Source organism: Schistocerca gregaria, chromosome 1 (assembly GCF_023897955.1).
Source record: "Schistocerca gregaria isolate iqSchGreg1 chromosome 1, iqSchGreg1.2, whole genome shotgun sequence".
Taxonomy (NCBI): Eukaryota; Metazoa; Arthropoda; class Insecta; order Orthoptera; family Acrididae; genus Schistocerca; species Schistocerca gregaria.
In genome coordinates this window covers 627201779-627226416 of record NC_064920.1, presented here as the reverse complement: position 1 = coordinate 627226416, position 24638 = coordinate 627201779, and the positions used below count along the sequence as shown (strand labels likewise).

The 24638-nt window shown below is 45.9% G+C and overlaps 1 protein-coding gene across 1 annotated transcript in view; it reads left to right on the top strand.

Moving 5' to 3' along the window:
• The first annotated feature begins 7127 nt into the window (after positions 1 to 7127).
• The window catches only part of LOC126365763 (calpain-12-like), a 126083-nt gene continuing 108572 nt past the window's right edge, over positions 7128 to 24638 (top strand). The window contains exon 1 of the mRNA XM_050008312.1: positions 7128 to 7280. Coding sequence (XP_049864269.1) covers positions 7128 to 7280 — 153 coding nt within the window. The remainder of the gene's footprint in view (positions 7281 to 24638) is intronic.

The following is a 24638-nucleotide window of genomic DNA, read 5'->3' as shown; positions in this document are numbered from 1 at the left end:
GAAGAAAATTATAGACGTCTCGTGACAAAAGCAACATGTTATATCAGATATGTCAGATGTCGTCTGACCACCAATTTTAGGCTCAGGTAATTTCCTATCTGCTGAGAATCCGAAAATAAGCCGTACTCATCCTTGTGAAACGTGTTATAATGGCTTTCTACAACAAACTTCCGCTGAACCACAAGTATATTGCCATATATTAAAACTTGTTGAATTTTCGTTCTTCTGCACAAAGAAAAACTAGCCCCTTCCTTTTTAAGCGACGCCAAATCTCCACTTCTCCGTTTCATTGACTGACACTGCATTTTCTGTTGCTTGTAATGTAACGTACCCTACCGGTGATGGCTGTCCATCAACTTCTGTAACTAAAGCCGTTATTAGACTGCCGTAAACTATGAGCTGTCGCCGTGCCTGGAGCCTGCCCCAGTATATGCTTGCACGCGAGCAGTATTCATGTGCACCGCTGGGGCTAACGAGACTCGTGCAACGTTTGCCTGCCCCTTCTCTACGTACAAAAAGAAGAAGCAGCGAGCTGAAGAAAGTATATATCCATTCGGATATGGATAAATGTGTTACCAGGTAGACAATTCCACGATGCTAGGAATAAAGAAACACAAACTTTGCGAACAGCTTTTGTCAAATGAAACTATGTTTCGAGAGATCTGCAGACTGAAGGGACGAGTAAATTTGAATCCAGGTCTCCTGCTCACTATCCAGACGCGCTAACCACTAAGCCAACCTGACACAGAGGCTTTGCAGACCTGTGCAGACTACCCTTGCACGCCTTTATCCTCAATCCAAGCTCCCATTCATGCCTCAGCCAGCTTGGTATTCCCACTATTCTGGAACAGCATTGCAGAGGTTCTCTAACTATATTCGTTGGATGCTGGAGTGCTACTCCAATACGATTGGAGAGCCTCTCCAGAGCTGTACCAGTTTAGAGGCAGTAGCAATTTGGAAGTTGGCTGAGGTGTGAAAGGGAATTTGGACTGAGGAGGGAGGCGTGCAAGGTGGCAGTCTGCACAGGTCTGCAAAGCCCGTGCGTCCGGTTGGTGTAGTGGTTAGCGCATATGCTAAGCGAGCAGGAGACCTGCGTTCGAATCACGGGCCTTGTACAAATTTTTATCCGGTACTTCAGTGTGCTTATATACTTCACAGATTTTGTTGTACAGAACTACCCTGTAAGGCCTACTATGAAATGCGGAGATAAATTATGCTGTCTATAGGATTTGGTTTTAGAGGATTCCAAAATAACCAAGTCGTCAATCGAAATAACACGACGTACTTTCAAAAAGACATAGTACTTTTGGTTTTTACAAAAAGTGATGCATCAGTGGTTTATTTAGTTACAGTTCAAAATGGTTCAAGTGGCTCTAAGCATTATAGGACTTAATATCTGAAGTCATCAGGCCCCTAGACTTAGAACTACTTAAACCTAACTAACCTAAGGACATAACACACATCCATGCCCGAGGCAGGATTAGAAACTGCGACCGTAGCAACAGCGCGGTTCCGGATTGAAGCGCCTAGAACCGCTCGGCCACAGCGACCGGCTTGGTTACAGTACTCTGCGCAGTGCTATTGTGGAAGGAGTATTTTCAAGCAGAACTGCCAATCAGTGATTGTAGCACCATGCTTGGCATACCTATTTCCCAGAGAGGTGTATTGGAAACCTTGTTCTTCATGCTGTATATAAACGACCCGACAGACAATGTTAATTGAAACCTCAGACTTTTCGCAGATTATACAGTTATCTGTAATGAAGTACCGTCTGAAAGAAGCTACAGAAATATTCAGACAGATCGTGATCAAAGTGGTGCAATAGACTGGTAACTTGTCTCAATGTACAGAAATGTAAAATAACACACTTCACTAAAGGAAAAAAGTGTCATATGAGAACTACATCACTGAGTCAAAACTGGAATCAAAATAATACAAAATACCTGCATGCAACAAATTGCTGCTTTACGAAATGGAAGATGTAGAACAAGTGTGAGAGTTCAGTTCATTGGTAGAATGAAAATGCAGCCAGGCCATAAAAAAGACTACATGAAAATCACTTCCGCTTCCCATCTTGGAAGAATGCTGAAGTTCGTGGAACCCATAACGGATAGGGCTAACAGGGGGTAAAGACACAAAGAAAAGTGGCACGATTGGTCTCATGTTTATTTTACTCACAAGAGAGCGCCACGGAAATGTTGAGCAGCCGCAATTGGCAGACGTAAATCATCCCATGAAATCGTACTTAAAAAATTTTAGTAACCAGCGTTAAGTGAAGAAAGCATAGATATCGTAAATATCGTTTCCGTAGAGACTGTAAAGACAAAAATAAGCTAATTAAAACACGACAAAGGTATTTAAGCCATCATTCTTCTCGCGCTCCATACACGGGTGGAACGTGGGAGACACTAACATGTGGTACCATGCAAAATACCCGATGCCGTACGATTGTAGACGTACACTGCATGACATTACAAGGAAACAGCCAGAAGAGGAGGAGACAACGAAACGAAAATTCACTGGTTGGGATGCAGCTGACGTCCAAGCTGGCCCCGCACGTAACCTGGGGATCTTGCTGGCTACGAGAGTGCCTCAGCATAATGCAGACAGTTCAGAGAAACACCTGGCATGTGAGGACGAGCACTGTCCTGTTGAAAAATGGTACCACGGTACTGTCACATGAGAAAGGACGCATGGCGGCTCACGACGGCCCTGATGAACTAGTGTGCTTTCAGAGTTCTCTCAGCCACTGCCGAGCCGTGACCGAAGTGCTAACCGATGGCTCCACATACACTCCTGGAAATTGAAATAAGAACACCGTGAAATCATTGTCCCAGGAAGGGGAAACTTTTTTGACACATTCCTGGGGTCAGATACATCACATGATCACACTGACAGAACCACAGGCACATAGACACAGGCAACAGAGCATGCACAATGTCGGCACTAGTACTGTGTATATCCACCTTTCGCAGCAATGCAGGCTGCTATTCTCCCATGGAGACGATCGTAGAGATGCTGGATGTAGTCCTGTGGAACGGCTTGCCATGCCATTTCCACCTGGCGCCTCAGTTGGACCAGCGTTCGTGCTGGACGTGCAGACCGCGTGAGACGACGCTTCATCCAGTCCCAAACATGATCAATGGGGGACAGATCCGGAGATCTTGCTGGCCAGGGTAGTTGACTTACACCTTCTAGAGCACGTTGGGTGGCACGGGATACATACGGACGTGCATTGTCCTGTTGGAACAGCAAGTTCCCTTGCCGGTCTAGGAATGGTAGAACGATGGGTTCGATGACGGTTTGGATGTACCGTGCACTATTCAGTGTCCCCTCGACGATCACCAGAGGTGTACGGACCGTGTAGGAGATCGCTCCCCACACCATGATGCCGGGTGTTGGCCTTGTGTGCCTTGGTCGTATGCAGTCCTGATTGTGGCGCTCACCTGCACGGCGCCAAACACGCATACGACCATCATTGGCACCAAGGCAGAAGCTACTCTCATCGCTGAAGACGACACGTCTCCATTCGTCCCTCCATTCACGTTCACGCCTGTCGCGACACCACTGGAGGCGGGCTGCACGATGTTGGGGCGTGAGCGGAAGACGGCCTAACGGTGTGCGGGACCGTAGCCCAGCTTCATGGAGACGGTTGCGAATGGTCCTCGCCGATACCCCAGAAGCAACAGTGTCCCTAATTTGCTGGGAAGTGGCGGTGCGGTCCCCTATGGCACTGCGTAGGATCCTACGGTCTTGGCGTGCATCCGTGCGTCGCTGCGGTCCGGTCCCAGGTCGACGGGCACGTGCACCTTCCGCCGACCACTGGCGACAACATCGATGTACTGTGGAGACCTCACGCCCCACGTGTTGAGCAATTCGGCGGTACGTCCACCCGGCCTCCCGCATGCCCACTATACGCCCTCGCTCAAAGTCCGTCAACTGCACATACGGTTCACGTCCACGCTGTCGCGGCATGCTACCAGTGTTAAAGACTGCGATGGAGCTCCGTATGCCACGGCAAACTGGCTGACACTGACGGCGGCGGTGCACAAATGCTGCGCAGCTAGCGCCATTCGACGGCCAACACCGCGGTTCCTGGTGTGTCCGCTGTACCGTGCGTGTGATCATTGCTTGTACAGCCCTCTCGCAGTGTCCGGAGCAAGACACACCGGTGTCAATGTGTTCTTTTTTCCATTTCCAGGAGTGTAGTATAACGCCAAAGTTATCATCACAATGCCTTTCCAAAACATTAGAAGAATGGAACCTCTCGCCAGGTCGCCGCCGCACTAGCCAACGATGGTCATCTGGGGTAGTGCAGAATGGCAATTCATGCTGATCACAATGTGACGCCATTCATCAGCAGTCCATGCCTCCCGGTCACGGTGCCAACCCAAATGAAGCTGTTTATTTTGTGGTGTTAGTGGCAGCCTACGCATGGGATAGTAGTTCCCTGGTCTGGCAACTGCTTGTATCCAACCAAATGTGCGGGATGGTATACAGCGTTGCAGGGAGTTCATTATGTATCCCTGGATGGCAGGTGCAGATGTCAAACGGTTACAGTGTGCTTGGTGCATTATGAGCCAATCCTCACTTATGGTGGTCAGACTTGGTCGACGGAATCCTTGACGACCAGTGTGCCTGACCTCGCATTCCTATACTGTCCAACATCGAGCCACTGTCATACTCGAATGCCCACAAATTTCGATATTACACGATTCGACCAGGCGACTAAATGAAGACCCCACAAAGAGGCCACATTTCAGACGCTGTCAGGAGCTGCTTACACTGCCTCAGACGATTAAGCGGCATCTCCGTTTCCTCAGATCAATCAACATCTGGCGCAATCTGGCGCTGACTGGTGGACTTTTGTCCTTGGTCTTAGATTTTTGGAGTTTGAGTAAATAAATGCCGATATTTCTTTTTCTGACCGGTTGATGCAGACGGTGACCTCTCTTTAATGAAATGTCCTACTGGTTAACTGAAACGGATAATAACGTGAACGGAAACAGGCTAGCGATTATCATAAGACTTGGTCTTCTACGTCCTCCTCATCTTCTTGTTCATCTATAGTAGGATATAACGTTCTTCTGCGGTTGCCTTCATTCTTTCCGACTGGTCTTCCTCCTTTATCCACTGTCCAAAACTTCGATAGCATGTATCCAGTACTTAGGAATGAATACAGGCTGGGCGTTGGTGCATTCCTTCTTCGAGACGACGTCGTACAAGATTCCTTGTGACCCAGGGAAATCGTGATTTGTGGGGAGGGGGAGGTTTGTGATTATTAGGAGGGGTGAAGAGATACGAATTATCAAGGTGGGGGTAAGATGCGACACGAAGGGATTCGGCAATCTTCAGCACCGCCTGTGCGCTGTGCTTGTCAGAGAGTGGCGAGCAGACGTCTGGCTCCTCCACGGATGCAGCCTCTCCCTAGGAGGCTGTTGTGCTGGGCGTCTTTTCGCTTTCCTGTGTTTGCTGCGTGACATCCCCTTCGGAAAGGTGAGTAGACGTCTTTATCTCCATGGGCGCCTCCTCGGCCTCTTGCTTTTCTCCAGGGGCCGGGGGAGCGTCCAACTGTGTGGCTGCGCCCGCCACGGCAGAGCCGGCCGCTGTGGCCGAGCGGTTCTGGGCGCCTCAGTCCGGAACCGCACTGCTGCTACGGTCGCCGGTTCGAATCCTGCCTCGGGCATGGATGTGTGTGATGTCCTTAGGTTAGTTAGGTTTAAGTAGTTCTAAGTCCATGGGACTGATGACCTCAGATGTTAAGTTCCATAGTGCTCAGAGCCATTTGAACCATTTTGAGCCACGGCAGAGGCAGACGTTTCCGCTTCCGCCGCCCTCAGCTCTAACTTCACAGCTACAAATGACGGCGGACGTCTTCGATGTTCGCTCTCAGTGCCACCCGTTCCACCTCCATGGCAACTTTGACAGCTGCCAATGCGTCATCGGAAGCTACACGCAATTTGGCGTTCGCCACTTCCTTCCGCGGCTCCACCTCTTGATGTGCGTAGAATGGCTGCCAATTGACGCACATGGCAGCGACATTTCGTGGTTTCACACATACGTGTGCATGAAGCATTTTCGCGCACTTCAAACAGGCGACTGTACCACTGCAGATTGGCCGAGCGGTTCTCGGCGCTTCAGTTCGGAACCGCGCTGGTGCTATGGTCGCAGGTTCGCAGGTTCGAATCCTGCCTCGGGCATGGATGTGTGTGGTGTCCTTAGATTAGTTAGGTTTGAGTAGTTCTTAGTTCTAGGGGACTCATGACCTCAGACATTAAGTCCCATAGTGCTCAGAGCCATTTGAACCATTTGAACCATTGCGGAACTTGTCGACGTGTCCTAACTTCTGTTAGCGGTAGCATTGCTCTTTCTTCACCTTCATCTTCTTGTCGTCGTGATCGTTCTCGTGCAGCTTGAGCAACGAGTCGAGCAGCGGAATAATCAACGTCTGGTGTTATTCACGCCTTTTGTGTACCCTACCAGGCCTAGTGACACAGTAAACAAACAGAACACCTACGCACTCTGGTGCCCATTCTACCTGGCACAAAAAATTACAACTCAAATCATTTACACTCCAACTGACGGTGTACACATGTATAAAGTTACAGTGACATCCGACCATGTTTTGTGGTGTCTCCAGTTTTTTGGCTGGCAGCTTAGATACAGTGCAGCGTGTGGCAGTACTCCATTTTAAAGGGTACACTGCTGTCTGCTGCGACATTCCCTCCCTCTTTCTCAGACGCTGTAGTTCTTCATTGTGCTATAAATTAGTTACAGCATACTAACATACGAACACACACTGTTATTCTGAGATTCAATTATAGTGTACTATTATAACGTAGAATGATAATATGCTGAGCCTAGAATAGACGCACAGTGAATAAAAAACTGTATTTACGGATATAAAACGACCTGTTACAGCAGCCAGTCAGTAGATTAGACGTCAATACCAGTAAATAAAACAAATAAAAATGAGATAATAAATAAGTAATGTTCGTCAATATGTATGTTGGTGTACTATTCAAAACGTATAGTTTGTTGGGCATTTTGGTATAGTTTGAATGTAGACGACGTGGCGTTACTCTGCCTCGAGTGACGGATAGCAGGGAGGGCGGAGGGCGGGCCTGATGGCGCGCCCGGGCCGGCGCAGTGGCCGCTGCCCCCGTAGCAGCCCGCTGGGCCGCCCCTGGCACGCCAGTCGGCCACCCGCCGCTGCCCCAGCCGCGTCCCCCACACCCGCGCACGGACACCGACTGCCAGCCGGACAGGCACCAACACAGGTCAGTCCCGTGGGCACACCGTACAAGCACCTGCCTCTGCTAGTCCTGCGACAGCCAGCACCACTACACGTCCTTCATCTTCCCATACTTTTACCGTTGTTTACATATTTACGAACATTTTTCACTCTTTAAGGAATGCTGTTTGTTACTAAAGTAATCAATCAAAAACCACAACACTTCAAGTAGCCAATTCAGTACTTACCTTACACGCTCCTGCATGTATTTTGGAAACCACCTAGATTTTGTCAATGGAGTGAGTGATTGATTATTTTGTAAATTTGCCGCGCGGGATTAGTCGAGCGGTCTAAGGCGCTGCAGTCATGGAATGTGCGGCTGGTCCCTGCGGAGGTTCGATTCCTCCCTCGGGCATGGGTATGTGTATTTGTCCTTAGGATCATTTAGGTTAAGTACAGTGTAAGCTTAGCGACTGATGACCTTAGCAGTTAAGGCCCATAAGATTTCACACGCATTTGAACATTTTTTGTAAATTTTTTTGTTTATTTATAGACGCAATCACATTCTTATGACACAGTCACAACAAGTTTCGGCCATACAATGACCATTTTCAGATTCTATAGAAATACAAAAGAAAATTTCTATTAAAACCTAAAAATAACTGCAATATTTAACAAGGCTTATTAGTAATCTACTGAATTTAAGCGAAATACATGTTGTTCATACCTAAAGGCGGCGTACACTGAACAAAGGTTCATGCGTTGTCGAACTAGCTATAAAATGTGAAACCCCGGTCTTATATAGATATAAAAATTTGTCAGATTTTGTTCCCCCTGTTTGTGCTAGATGCGCGAGTCCTCTATAAGATGGTATTTATTTTCTAAAATCCTGAAATAAGACAAATTTACTATTATTATTTAGATCAAATGTATATACAATTTAAAATTACGGTGGCTGAGCGGTTCTAGTCGCTTCAGTCCGGAACCGCGTGCCTGCTACGGTCGCAGGTTCGAATCCTGCCTCGGGCATGGATGTGTGTGATGTCCTTAGGTTAGTTAGGTTTAAGTAGTTCTAAGTTCTAGGGGGCTGATGACCTCAGATGTTAAGTCCCATAGTGTTCAGAACCATTTTAAAATTGCAGGGCAGATCGTTAAATCAGTGAAATAACGTTTCAGAACAAAGGGAAAGCATTGCTATACATGAAAATAGTATGTCTGCAAATCTGTCAGAAGCCGTTGAAGTAGAACTGCTTTCTGTTCAGTCGACACGGATATCGCTCATCTTAGGGAAGTAGGCTTTTGAACTTTTGAAATACCTTTATTTGTCCACCGAGTAATGGGCTAAACGCAAAGCTCTCTGTTGTGTGGGTGAGTAAAAATATTGTTCCGTTTTTCTGTCTGTAGGGATTTATATATTGTATACTATACAGCTTCACGGATTTCCAGTCGCTTCAATTTGGAAGTGTCGCTCGCCGGTGTGGCCCAGTGGTTCTAGGCGCTGCAGTCTGAAACCGCGCGACCGCTACGGTCGCAGGTTCGAATCCTGCCTCGGGCATGGATGTGTGTGTGATGTCCTTAAGTTGGTTAGGTTTAAGTAGTTCTAAGTTCTATGGGACTGATGACCTCAGAAGTTAAGTCCCATAGTGCTCAGAGCCATTTGAACCATTTCCGGAAGTGTCAGTCACATTTCGAAAAGAATATTTCAGCATCAGGGGCTAGGAAGAGCGATTTTTCTTGAAATATCGCAAACACAGCACAAAGTGAAAACATTGGAAACGTGATAAACGTTTGGAAAACTTGAGTTTCTCCCGGCGTATAAAACTACTTACGCTAGTGCAGGTGGGTGTACGCCGATATTTCGACAGGTGAGCATCCCGTCATGTGTGAGTGTGTGTCTTTCTGCATATGCCGTCGGTCGGTGTGTTACTGCCTACCGAGGTTTTAAATTTCTTTGCACAGCACTCTCGCGTCGCATTTGTGTCCTGAAAATGATGGCGTGTACACCCTTTGTAATTCTTTTTCGGTGACTTCTGAAGTACTTCAGAGTCTGAAACGGCGAACAACGTTACCGAGCGTGTTTACAATAGGTGGGCGATGTACCAGATGTACAGAGCTGCGAAGAAGCAATACCGGCTCTGTTATGAGGAAGGCTTCCACGACTCAGCCAAAAACAGTGGGGCGTAGTCTTGTTGGAATGCATGATGCAGGAATATACCAGATGAAGGGTATTCGATGCTTTCCGTTAGTCGTAATTACGTTTCCCACTCTATTCCTTTTCCCGATCCCTCGAATTGTTTTCCAGTGTCTCGTAGTAATTCCCAACCTCCATCTATCCAATACCCGTGGACAACACTAGGATTTTGAGTGGTCTTCTCACTGAAAGTCTGTGTTCACTGCTCTAAGTTAAAACTGCAAATAAATACCAACTATAAACATTCTGTTTCAGATGCACTGAAAGCTAAGTTGTGAAAATTCTCTTCATTTTACCAAAAGCACTCAAGAGCGTAATTACGCTTCTGTTTATTCCTTTCGCTGTCCATCCAACCGTTTACTTCAGTCATCATAAACTCAACTAGTTCTCTGACGTATTTGTTAACTTGTACAAGTGTAGAAGATGATTTGCATGGAGTGGGTTTCGGTTGGGGGCTGTGCAGGAGTGGACTGAATTTTAAAAATTATTATACGTAAAACATTCTTCTTGAAAACAGAGCAATGGTGGCAAACAGAACTTACTTTATAGTCCAATACGGTTCTTGAAAGTAGAGCTCGAGTAGAGATTAGCAATGTAAAATACCTCTTACACAATTAAAACCAAATTCAAACAGACTTCGACCCAGAAGATTGAATTTGTTGAACGATAATAATAGCGAGACGCAAAAAAAAGATGGTAAAATTAGCTTCCGCAATTAACCATAGGACAACAAACTAGAAGACAGCTATCTGACCGAATTAAGGCAACTTACATTAGCACTCATCTAAATTTGGATGTACAACCATTCCCATCACCAACTTGTCACTGAAGCAAAGCTACTGTCAGCCATATACGGGACTATCTACACAAATTTCACAACGTACAAAATCGATCACTCTTTCAGGATATGATAACAATATGACTTTCAGTAAAATGGTGTAAACAAAATTAATGACGTTCACAGCATAATATTAACAAGCTCACCTTCTGTACAATGGTACATACAGAATCAATCATGACCACAGCGTGAAAATAATAAATAAATAGGCGGCCGCGGTGGTCTAGCGGTTCTAGGCGCTCAGTCCGGAACCGCGCGACTGCTACGGTCGCAGGTTCGAATCCTGCCTCGGGCATGGATGTGTGTGATGTCCTTAGGTTAGTTAGGTTAAAGTAGTTCTAAGTTCTAGGGGACTGATGACCGCAGATGTTAAGTCCCATAGTGCTCAGAGCCATTTGAACCATTTTTAATAAATCAATATGGCTCTTGCTTTTACAGAAAACATCTGCACGCCTAGTTCCGCAGGACTCGTAGATAGCTCCTTGGTGTACCATCTTGGAGAAGACTTTCTGTTCACGGTCCTCCACCAACATTTGGCATTCGTCCACCGTCTCCAGCTGCTCCGAGGGCGACCATCAGATCGCACGGATGGCCATATTTACGATATGCACGGAATCAGGAAGAGCGCCTGCTGCCCGCAAGTCAACTTCAGGCGGCCGCCCCTTTCCGCCACCGGAATGAAGTCCAGCGCTCACTGTCGCTCGTAGTGCAAGGCGCTACTGCGCTTTGTGGGCCGTCCATTAGTGAACCGAAGAGTCCGGCTTGAGTGTTAGTCAGCCCAAGACTCCAGATTCGGAGCTGGTCATCCCAAGACTCCCAGACCCCATATCGTGCTGCACCCATCCAGGCTCGGAGCGGCGCCAGCAGCGACGCAAGCGCCGCATTCCATGAATTTTATAAGTTCACGGTACAACAGTTTCTTTCAGATCGGTTGATTATACTTTTTTCTAACCTTATAACCGCTTTTGTGAAACACTATCTATTGTGTCTTGCCTACTGGTCTCATATAGGGCGCCCAGGAAGCCGTCTTCTCGGATCGCTAGACAATTCGAGCAAATCGCATTAATGCAGTTTATTACAGTAAGTTAAATTCACAATACTTAACTTTGCGTAGTCACAAAAGTGTGTCGCCGACCGCGGTGGTCTCGCGGTTCTAGGCGCGCAGTCCGGAACCGTGCGACTGCTACGGTCGCAGGTTCGAATCCTGCCTCGGGCATGCATGTGTGTGTTGTCATTAGGTTAGTTAGGTTTAAGTAGTTCTAAGTTCTAGGGGACTGATGACCACTGCAGTTGAGTCCCATAATGCTCAGAGCCATTTGAACCATTTTTTGTGGTTGACGTTTCATATCTGGCTGAACACCTCCTGTTTCGTTGAATAACGTAACTATCCGGCGGACGGCCCGGACACTTGGATGATGTCGTCCGAGTTACCGAGCAGCATACATAGCACACGCCCGGTGGGAATTTTGATCACAATAGCTATATATCAGCACGATATCGACCTTTTCCGCAATTGGTAAACGGTCCATTTTAACGCGGGTAATGTATGACGAAGCTAATACCGTCCGCACTGGCGGAATGTTACATGATACCACGTACTTATTCGTTTGTGACTATTATGGCGCCTTCTATAACAAAGCGAAAAAAGTGATCCAACTAAAACATTCATATTTCTTTACGTACTACACGAATATGTAATAAAAATGGGGTTTCTACTTTAAAAAACGCAGTTGATATCCGTTTGACCTATAGCAGCGCCATCTAGCAGGCCAACCATAGCGCCATCTGGTTTCCCCCTTAAACTAGACGAGTTTCATTCTTTGTAGTGTTTTCGTTTGATGCTTTCTCGTGAGATATTTGGCTCGGTCACTGTTAATGGACCACCCTGTATACAATTCATAAGTCACTTCTGTAGCGTTTGTATGACTGTTTGTCTTCCACGCCGCTTCGCCTAAGCGGCGCGGCGCTTATGTCCTCTTCGTGTAGAGGCCGCTCCTGTCTTGATATCATCCTGGAGAGGGGTTCGTCAGCGTGCTATTGGCTGACGTCGTCTCACAGCCCTCCCTGCTCTTCCTGCTCTTCCGTTTTTGATCGTCGTGCAGAAGCTTTTCGTTACGCTGCAACACTATCAAACTTACTCTATTAGGTTCCTCCACAAGTTTTTGAAGTCTATCTGCACTTAAAAAAATGTTGGTTTAGGCATGAGCCATGAACACGAATTCCCTTTACATTTTTCAAGCTTAAGGATCGGAAAACTTTCGGTACGGGTGCTGAGATTAGTTTTGGCAAAATGGTATTTCCCCTCTTGACTTCTGCTTCTGTTCTAAATTTCTCACTATTCCGATGAAGGCTAATAGAATGTGTAGCATTGATGCATGTTTTATTCAGTATATTAATCAATATCCAATAATTCCTTGTTGCTTTAAGCTGCCTGTACAGTTTTTATGAATCCCAGACACAAGGTAATTCATACTCATTGCACCACGCCGTAGTTTCTCCTACGGTTGCCTTGGTTCATGGTGTTGTATGCAATTCTAAAGGTAGGTCGTTCTTTGTTTAAAATGCAGTGTTTTTTCTTTTTGAGATTTTTTTACACTTCCTAGACGTGACTGGTAAGTGTGTCAGTATTTGCGAAACCAATAACAGTTATAGAATTATTCCAGTTTTCCTTTTGTATTACTTTCCCTCCATTCACTTTTCTATTGACGCTTTCTTTTCTTCATACCTTGAATTGTCTGCACTACGTCCACGCAGCTATAATTCCAGAAAGATACTATTTGCTGTATTAACTATCTATGTTTCTGATTCATCGCCTGAACTAAAGTATTCATAAAACGTTTTGCACAATCCTTGTCCCGTCACAAGACGTCACGCAGTCGCCACACGTTAAAACCTGCACCATTGTGCGGACGGTAACAACAAGGAAGAGGGTGTTGGTCGGAGACTTTCGATACGGCGAGACTGAGCGAAGTTTGCTTCAGGGTTATCTGGCTGACTGTTACCGAAGCAGGTCCTGGAGACAGCGCAATAGCCTGGGTGTGTTATTAGGCAGGGCTCATCTCTTCTGCTGCAGGTCTGCAGATGTTATTAAGTGGTGTGCGTTGCTGTATGTACTGACAAGGCAAACTCCCCGTCGCACCCCCTCAAATGGTTCTGAGCACTATGGGACCTAACTTCTGAGATCATCAGTCCCCTATAACTTAGAACTACTTAAATCTAACTAACCTAAGGACATCACACACATCCATGCCCGAGGCAGGATTCGAACCTTCGACCGTAGCAGTCGCGCCGTTCCAGAGTGCAGCGCCTAGAACCGCTCGGCAATTCTGGCCGGCCGCACCCCCTCACAAAAGTGGTAAGATGGCCCAGTGGATATATCGTCAGAAACTGAACGCGAATCAGCCATGCAAACACGAAGAAGGTGTACTGAACCGTGAAAAAAGCAAAATTGAAACAGCGAACGGTCCAAGCCCAAGAGGTGCAACATCGAGCGAATTTATACAGCCATGGCGCTGTGGTTATGTGGTCCTGGTGTTGGACTGCAAAGGGGGAGATTCGTGATCCAAGCTTCCTCGTGACCCATATAATTTCACACAGTTGAACTTTCCGTTCAGTCGTTGACATGTCTATTCGCTGTATTCAAATTTGTGCCTGTGTCGTGGTGTAACGTCCGTTTGCAACAACGAGCTATAAGGAAGGGACCTCCACACGTAGGTACTTCCTGTTTGTTCTACGCTAGTGCCACATGTTATGACTCTTGCATTCCGTTTCGGAAGTTTTGACTCTTGAATTTCTTTGTTGTAGCACAGTTCACACCCGTTTATTTGTTGCTTTCATTTCTGTAAGAAGTCCATGCGGCGTCTCGCTTGCTCTCACTGTTCATCACATTTTCTTGCGACGGTGATATAATGTTACGAGATGACTCATATTCTGTAACTAATGTGTAGTGCGACAATTGCCACGACTACAGAAAGAGAACAGACACGCCAATGACTGAACGGAAGGTTCGTAATTTTGTGAAAAAAATCATTAGGCACGAGGGAGATTTCAACATGGATCTCCCGGTTGGCGGTCCAACACCGTGTCCTCATAAGCAGGACGCGGTGGCTCTTCCTGTACGCTCGATGTTGCACATCTTGAGCTTTCACCGGTCACTGATTCTGTTTTGCATCTTTTTCACAGTTCAGTACACCTTCTTATGGTTTTTTGCTTCATCTGTGTTCAGCTTTTGATGGACTATCCATTGGGCCATTTCCTCACTCAATTTGGGGAGGGTGCGCTGGGGAGTTTCCCTTGTAAGTAAATTCAGCCTGATACGCACACACTGAAAAACCAGTATGTGCCTCCTAGCTGTGCTTCATATTTGTGGCTTCTCGATTCCCTAAATTTTTCAGATGGATATTCTTTTGGCCACTGGATTTGATTTTTCGATATGTTCTATGCAACCAACTCGCCCCTTATTTAACTGTCATGTTTCAGGTAATGCTTATTTGGATTGTATTTTGATCATAAGAATTCTCTTAAAGATTTGAAGTAGAATTTGCTCCTTGCGTAATAGTCTTGTCTGTAACTTTTAATACGTATATATTTTAAACCAATTTTTTGTTATGAAGCAGCAGCGATACTTCATGTTTTTTCACTATAGTGGAATTTCATACTGTTACGTGCGCATTTTTGTGTTGAGTAAGCTCTTCTTGTTGAGTAGCTACAAAGTTGATTTGTTTGCCCTTACTGTAATAGTTTTGGTTTGGAAAAAGTAATTATCATTTAGATCTCTAAATTGTGCTACTTTATCTGAGGAAGTAAATATTCAGAACTTGTTGAAATAAATTAAAAATTATTTTAGGAAGGAGCAAGAACAACCAATCACGGCTCAACCCAGTCCTACCATTTCCTCTAGCGGCATCCTCCTGATTTAGAATATCTGCGCTTTTTTTTCGTGTATAGCTCTGCCTCAAAAACCATTTTAACCACAGGAAATCACTACGTGCAACCACGTTTGTAACTATCTGTTGCGTAGTTCTGACCTCAGAGAGGCCAATCGGAACATACCGACCGCCATGTCATCCTCCGCCAATAGCGTCACTTGGATGTGATACGGAGGGACATGAGTTTAGCATACACCTCTCCCGGCCGTTGTCGGCTCTGCAGAACTTGGAGAAGCTATTCCTAATTGAAGTGGCTCCTCAGTTTTGATCACGAAGTTGAATGGACCTCGGCCCAGACTTCCCAACCTCAGTAAATCTACATCTACATTTACATCTACATTCATACTCCGCAAGCCACCCAACGGTGTGTGGCGGAGGGCACTTTACGTGCCACTGTCATTACCTTTCTTTTCTGTTCCAGTCGCGTATGGTAAGCGGGAAGAACGACTGTCTGAATGCCTCCGTGTTTGCTAAACATCTCCGTAACGCTATCACGGTTACCAAATAACCCTGTGACGAAACGCGCCGCTCTTCTTTGGATCTTCTCTATCTCCTCCGTCAACCCGATCTGGTACGGATCCCACACTGATGAGCAATACACAAGTATAGGTCGAACGAGTCTTTTGTAAGCCGCCTCCTTTGTTGATGGACTATATTTTCTAAGGACTCTCCCAATGAATCTCAACCTGGTACCCGCCTTACCAACAATTAATTTTATATGATCATTCCATTTCAAATCATTCCGCACGCATACTCCCAGATATTTAACGGAAGTAACTGCTACCAGTGTTTGTTGCGCTATCATATAATCATACAATAAAGGATCCTTCTTTCTATGTATTCGCAATACATTACATTTGTCTATGTTAAGGGTCAGTTGCCACTCCCTACACCAAGTGCCTATCCGCTGCAGATCTTCCTGCATTTCGCTACAATTTTCAAATGCTGCAACTTCTCTGTATACTACAGCATCATCCGCGAAAAGCTGCATGGAACTTCCGACACTATCTACTAGGTCATAATGGTCCCATAACACTCCCCTGTGGCACGCCAGAGGTTACTTTAACGTCTGTAGACGTCTCTCCATTGATAACAACATGCTGTGTTCTGTTTGCTAAAAACTGTTCAATCCAGCCACACAGCTGGTCTGATATTCCCTAGGCTCTTACTTTGTTTATCAGGCGACAGTGCGGAACTGTATCGAACGCCTTCCGGAAGTCTGGGAAAATAGGATCTATCTGGGAGCCTGTATATAATAATTTCTGGGTCTCATGAACAAATAAAGCGAGTTGTGTCTCACACGATCGCTGTTTCCGGAATCCATGTTGATTCCTACAGAGTAGATTCTGGGTTTCCAAAAACGACATGATACGCGAGCAAAAAACATGTTCTAAAATTCTACAACAGATCGACGTCAGGGATATAGGTCTATAGTTTTGCGCATCTGTTCGACGACCGTTTTTGAAGACTGGGACTACCTGTGCTCTTTTCCAATCATTTGGAACCTTCCGTTCCTCTAGAGACTTGCGGTACACGGCTGTTAGAAGGGGGCAAGTTGTTTGGCGTACTCTGTGTAGAATCGAATTGGTATTCCGTCAGGTCCAATGGACTTTCCTCTGTTGAGTGATTTCAGTTGCTTTTCTATTCCTTGGACACTTATTTCGATGTCAGCCATTTTTTCATTTGTGTGAAGATTTAGAGAAGGAACTGCAGTGCGGTATTCCTCTCTGAAACAGCTTTGGAAAAAGGTGTTTAGTATTTCAGCTTTACATGTGTCATCCTCTGTTTCAAAGCCATCATCATCCCGGAGTGTCTGGATATGCTGTTTCGAGCCACTTACTGATTTAACGTAAGACCAGAACTTCCTAGGATTTTCTGTCAAGTCGGTACATAGAATTTTACTTTCGAATTTACTGAACGCTTCACGCATAGCCCTCCTTACGCTAACTTTGACATCGTTTAGGTTCTGTTTGTCTGAGAGGTTTTGGCTGCGTTTAAACTTGGAGTGAAGCTCTCTTTGATTTCGCAGTAGTTTCCTAACTTTGTTGTTGAACCACGGTGGGTTTTTCCCGTCCCTCACAGTTTTACTCGGCACGTACCTGTCTAAAACGCATTTTACAATTTCCTTAAACTTTTTCCATAAACACTCAACATTGTCAGTGTCGGAACAGAAATTTTCGTTTTGATCTGTTAGGTAGTCTGAAATCTGCCTTCTATTACTCTTGCTAAACAGATAAACCTTCCTCCTTTTTTTATATTCCTATTAACTTCCACATTCAGGGATGCTGCAACGGCCTTATGATCACTGATTCCCTGTTCTGTACGTACAGAGTCGAAAAGTTAAGAGTCCTGTGCCACTGCTCAACCAGTCCATTGCTCTGAGGGTGGTAAGCCGTAGAGTGGAATCTATCCACCTCACAGAGGACGCAGAGTTTGTTAAACAGCAGGGATTCAAACTGTCATCCCTGGTCGGTGGTGATGGATGTAGGGCAGCCAAATCGAGCTATCCATGAGGATACCAATGCGCTTGCTACGGAATCCGCTGTGATGTCCTGCAGGGGTATTGCCTCCACTCAACGTCTAACGCGGTCAATGGCGGACAACATATACCTGAAACCATCAGACATGGGTAACGGTCCTACGAGGTCCACATGTACATGTCGGAAGCGGCTTTTCGGGATGTCGAATTTACCTAGACTGGGTTGTGTGTGCCTCCCAACTTTGCTGTGCTGGCACTGTAAACAAGCACGAGCCCATGTACCACAATCCCTCTTCACACCTGGCCACACAAAGCGTTCCGGAACCAGGCATGTAGTAGCCTTAGCACCAGGATGTGCCAGGTTATGTAACGTAGTGAACACTTGGCGATGCAGTTCTCTGTTTAATTGCTCGAGGTAATTTTCGGATAGTACACTCAGTATAATGTCCCTCGATGCTCTGTCCCTGCCACCCGTCCTAAACATCTGAGTTTCCCAGTCTATATCTGGTAAATTGAAATCTCCACCTAAGACTATAATATGCTGAGAAAATTTATGTGAAATGTATTCCAAATTTTCTCGCACCTGTTCTGCCACTAATGCTGCTGAGTCGGGAGGTCGGTAAAAGGAGCCAATTATTAACCTAGTTTGGTTGTTGAGTGTAACCTCCACCCATAATAATTCACAGGAACTATCCACTTCTACTTCACTACAGGATAAACTACTACTAACAGCGACGAACACTCCACCACCGGTTACATGCAATCTATCCTTTCTAAACACCTTCTGTACCTTTGTAAAAATTTCGGCAGAATTTATCTCTGGCTTCAGCCAGCTTTCTGTACCTATTACGATTTCAGCTTCGGTGCTTTCTATCAGCGCTTGAAGTTCCGGTACTTCACCAATGCAGCTTCGACAGTTTACAATTACAATACCGATTGCTGCTTGGTCCCCGCCTGTCCAGACTTTGCCCCGCACCCTTTGAAGTTGTTGCCCTTTCTGTACTTGCCCGAGGCCATCTAACCTAAAAAACCGCCCAGTCCACGCCACACAGCCGCTGCTACCCGTGTAGCCGCTGCTGCGTGTAGTGGACTCTTGACCTATCCAGCGGAACCCGAAACCCCAGCACCCTATGGCGCAAGTCGAGGAATCTGCAGCCCACACGGTCGCAGAACCGTCTCAGCCTCTGATTCAGACCCTCCACTCGGCTCTGTACCAAAGGTCCGCAGTCAGTCCTATAGACGATGCTGTAGATGGTGAGCTCTGCTTTCATCCCGCTAGCGAGACTGGCAGTCTTCACCAAATCAAATAGCCGCTGGAAGCCAGAGAGGATTTCCTCCGATCCATAGCGACACACATCATTGGTGCTGACATGAGCGACCACCTGCAGATGGGTACACCCTGTACCCTTCATGGCAACCTGAAGGACCCTTTCCACATCTGGAATGACTCCCCCCGGTATGCACACGGAGTGCACATTGATTTTCTTCCCCTCTCTTGCTGCCATATCCCTAAGGGGCCCCATTACGCGCCTGACATTGGAGCTCCCAACTACCAGTAAGCCCACCCTCTGCGACTGCCCGGATCTTGCAGACTGAGGGGCAACCTCTGGAACAGGACAAGCAGACATCTCCGGCCGAACATCAGTATCAGCCGGAGACAGAGCTTGAAACCAGTTCGTCAGACAAACTGGAGAGGCTTTCCGTTCAGCACTCCGGAATGTCTTTCACCCCCTGCCACACCTCGAGACGACCCCCCACTCTACCACAGGTGAGGGATCAGCCTCAATGTGGGCAGTATCCCGGGTAGCCACAGTCGTAGTCCGATCGGGGGATGCGTGGGACGAGCTGCCCGTCCCCGACAAAACCCCATCCGGACCCCCACAGTGATGCCCACTGGCAACAGCCTCAAGCTGTGTGACCGAAGCCAACACTGCCTGAAGCTGCGAACGAAGGGATGCCAGCTCAGCCTGCATCCGAACACAGCAGTTGCAGTGCCTATCCATGCTAAAAACTGTCGTGCAAAGAACGTCTGTATTAATCTACAGAGAGCACAAACAATTCGACGCAAAATTGAAACGGTTATTAAAATACAAGAGTGCCTAGTAAATGCCGTAATGCTGCCACTTGCTCACTGATGACACACTGCTTGGCGGCGGAAGGAGACTATGCGATTGTACACTATTCAGGTACTAAAAACGCGATGTTACAACTCTCAAGTACTATAATACGCCCGAAATTTATGAATTAAACAATGCAAGTACCAAAAACAAACAAAGAAATTAAGAATTAAACTATGTAACAAATGAGTGAGCTAGGAGTACACGACTTGCTGCTGCAGCAGCTTATCCAACGGTGGCAGTTCCGGGAATCGAGCGAACCCAGATCCTCCGATTGGCATCCAGTCTCGCCGAGCACTCAGCTACTGAGGTGCACGTACCAGCATAACGGGGTTAAAAATAAACCCGCGTTTTCGGTGGAGCTCAGTAGAGCGCACTGCCATTGGTGAACGGGAGAATGCGGCCTGTGTGCACTCTACAGTGCTTAGACTGCAGCACCTGGATCGGCGTATACCACAGCGAATTCAGCCACTATCGTGGAGCACAAGACACTGAAGACCTGAGTCGTAGTGATCGTTCGCGATCAGCTGCGCCAGCTAATGACCGCCACCCAGAAATTGTGGCTCGTAGGTATCCCAAGGAGAACGGGGCACACCTGTATGCCGCCTTTTTGGAGGCAACTGGATGGCTGTGTAGGGCTGTGTAGACCCTGACAGGAATGAGCTGTCTCCACACCTTGAGTTTCGCTTCTTGGCGTCCATCAAGAATACAGTAAAAATCCTCCAGCAGCACGCCGCGCGAAGAAGGGGGGCAAAGAACACTTTGAATGGAACCTGTGTGAATTTATCGAAAAGTTCTGTGTCTGACGATCGGCATAGAACACTGTGACAGCGGCCAGCCAGGGAGTTCCACAGGTTGAGCAGGCAGCTGAATCAGTAATGTTTTCCGCTAGTATCACCGATTTCAAGAGTGATATGAGGGCTGTGCAATGTTGGACAAACATTTTGGCGATGGCTTCGTCTTTCAATGCTTGAAGCTCTGTAGGTACAGTGGAGACGACAGTGCGGGACTGAGTCACCTGGGACGAGACAAATTATAGATCGGTGAAACATAAAGGTTGTACAGAAAAGTCAATCAGAGCGACTAATGAATCCTTAAATTGTGATGTTGGAATTTCTCAACTGCTCAAATACACTTACGCCAATGATTATTAATTCTAACGGATGTTATCTGGCCAGTTCACATCGTCGTCTAATAAATCTTAAAACAATGTTACGTGAGTGAATTGCTGGTCACCCGACGCGTTTCCCTGTTTTACTTTTGTGAACAGGAGGAGAGGTAGTTCCGCGGCGGGAACGGGAGCGCAGCACCGTGGCTGGGTTATGGCATGGGGTGCGGCGCCAGCGCCGTCTGTTCGTCGCGCGTGTCTGCAGTGCTCGACTCCAGCCGCTGCTGCTCCTCGGAGCACTTCTTCCGGGACAGCTGCCTCACCCAGGTAACGCTTGCACACTGACCTTCCGCTGGAATGAGATTTTCACTCTGCAGCGGAGTGTGCGCTGATATGAAACTTTCTGGCAGATTAAAACTGTGTGCCAGACCGAGACTGGAATTCGGGACCTTTGCCTTTCGCGGGCAAGTGCTCTACCAACTGAGCTACCCAAGCACGACTCTCGCCCCGTCCTCACAGCTTTACTTCTGCCAGTATCTCGTCTCCTACCTTCCAAATTTTACAGAAGTTCTCCTGCGAACCTTGCCCGCGAAAGCCAAAGGTCGCGAGTTCGAGTCTCGGTCCGGCACACAATTTTAATGTGCCAGGAAGTTTCATATCAGCGCACACTCCGCTGCAGAGTGAAAATCTCATTCTGGCAGCATCCCCCAGGCTGTGGGTAGACCATGTCTCCGCAATATCTTTTCTTTAAGGAGTGCTAGTTCTGCTGGTTCGCAGGAGAGCTTCTGTAAAGTTTGGAGGTAGGAGACGAGATACTGGCAGAAGTGAAGCTAGAGGACGGGGCGTGAGTCGTGCTTGGGTAGCTCAGATGGTAGAGCACTTGACCGTGAAAGGCAAAGGTCCCGAGTTCGAGTCTCGGTCCGGCACACAATTTTAATCTGCCACGAAGTTTCTGACCTTCCGCTGTACGCAATCTCGCCCGAGGCATCGCATCACAGCTGAAAGTGCCTCATACTCGCTGTTTTTCGAATTTTTAGTTTTACAGGTAGAAATTTCACTATACACATTGTCTGACAACTACAACTACAAACGACAGGTGCAAGAAAAGTACAATGAACAAGCAAATAATTCTAATGTACATAGGTCACTATTCATGTCTAAGGCTACGTTTATTTCGAAACACCTTAAGTCAGGCGTCAGTTGCGAATGATAAGCTGTCCTCTCTCCATTTTTTCATCATTTGAGATACGTAAGTCCTGGTAAACAGGGTTCGGCAACATTGGTATGCTCGCTAACCCATGGTCTTCCAGGCCCCCGACTTGAATTCATTCGATTTTTTTCTTTTTTCGTGGGTGTATTTAATATCTTTGAGGTATGACAGCTCTACTGATAGTGTCTATGACTTCTCGGAATGCAATGTGGATGCGAAACCCGCCTGCGATTTTTGAATGTGTACTGCCATCGATGATACGTACTGAAGTCTCCCTTCACATGTGGCCATGTGCACCACTTGTTGTAATGTGTTTGTCCTAAGTGCATGTATGCATTTTGTATGATAGGCGACTCTGTTATAAGGCGTTCATATGTTCATGCACTCATAATATGTCGTATCGGGAAAACTACTGGTTTTCAGACCTGTGTCTGATAGAATTACTTGTTTGTTTCATTGTGCTCTACTCGCCCCTTTCGTTTGTGCCTACATTAGTTAAACAACCTATTTAAATGTTGATATATTCGAGACTTATCTTGACATCGTGCACTAGCTAATCAATAATTTATAACCTTTAAATCAAGCTATGTCAATCTAATTTAGCAATGTGGTCCTGACCATGTTCGCCTAACCGCTCCACTGCGTCATTATAGGCTAAACCCAGTAAAAATGCGGTTCACCATTATGTAGACTTTTCTCCATAATTATATGATAAATAATCTTCTGTAAAAATATATTGTGAAATTAGGCTTGTATTAGCACTTTGTAACGAACGTTATGCCGTTCGAGTTTTAATAGCCACGCAGAATTGTAGTACGTCGGTATAATTTGTAAAAAAAAAAAAATATTCTTAGAGTAATAGTTTCCCTAAAAAGGGATAGAAAAACTGCTACTCCAGAGACTGATTAACGAGTCTTTGTGAACTGAAATTATAAGTTTGTGAGTAATGCAGTGAAGAGCTAAATGTCGAAACACGTACTACAAACTGTGGTTGTTTGAATGTGGTTTCTCATGTGTTAGTATAAGGATGTTAAAATTTTGTAGTTTATTATCAAAAGTCCGACGAAAGAATTGTAACATAGACATTTGACGAGATAGTTTGATCCTAATCTTACTTCGTTCCTTATGGTCTGTAGAACACAATATCCGTCGTGTGGGCAAGTCTTAGTCTTTGGTCCACGCTTTCGGTTGCTAAAACTTTGTTTAAAAGTTGTTGTCACAGTCTACTAGATCAACAACTACCCAACTGGCCAATTCTGTTTTAAAATTGTTGTGAATCGTGAAATCTGGTTTCGCAGGATAGAACGGATCAGGTTATGGTTGTGGAGGGGGCCATAATCCGTTACTGTCAGTTGCACAAAGTACACAAAGTTATATTTTCCTAAGAATCACCTGATAATACCTGGCCTTAAAAGGATCAAAATGGAACAATTTGGCTGAAGGAATAGTTAAGAAAACTTGAGATATCTCCTGGGTTGAAGACCCAAAACCACACCAAAAACAAGAACGGCTGAAGACCTGCACACAATTTATAAAAAAATTGCTTTAAAGAATACAGGCAGCTGAAGGCCTTACTTCAAAAATATTTCACGTAAATACTCGGCTGAAGGCCACACACAAGACATTGAACAACTCAGGACTTAGGGCCTGGATAACAAGAATTTCATATAGGGCAAATTTTTAAATAATTCGTTTTAAACAAATAAATCTTCAAATTTTAATTTAAGACGGCTGAAGGCATTATCTTAAAAATATTTCACTTAAAAGCTCGGATGAAAACCACACACTGGGCATTGAACAACTCAGGGCTTAAGGCCTGGATAACAAGAATTTCAGATAGAAGAAACTATCAAATTTTAGTTTTAAAACAAATCGATTTTCAAATTTTAATTTAAGTCATCAGAAGGCCTTTTTTTAAATTAAAACAAACTACATTAATAGATGGCTGAAGGCCTCGCACAGTACTTCAGACTAAAATGAAAATCACAGTCTAAAACCAACAGAACAATGGTGCTCAGAAGTGTTCCAAGGGTCGGCCTGAGGACGTAGCTCTAACATAAGCTGATGTGAGACAGGCAGCCAAGAGTAAGGTTAAATAATCGGATGTCAACCTGACCAGAGACAGCTGAAGGACCGACCAACAACCTAATCAATTCCCTTCTGCCTGACCAACAGCACGACAACGGAAACTATCAGCCGAGGACGAAGATACCACTACGTCTTCAAAATTGGCGTCTAAAAACAGCTAAGGCACAATAACCACTCAAAAATTTAGAACAAACAACTAAAAAGCTGTCGAACTACATGCCGTGACAGACAGCATCACCACAGTGAGGAAAAACACACTGCCGGGAAACTATGCTAATGACTAGGGCAGGTAACGGGGGTGTTAACGGCCAAAAGGCAGAAAATGCCGCTGGTGTACTTCACTGATAAGTAACAACCCATTTAATAGTTAAAGACCATACAGGAAGCAACAACCAGCAATGAACAAAGAGATGTCACAGCAGGTGAGGTTTCATAACAGGTCAAC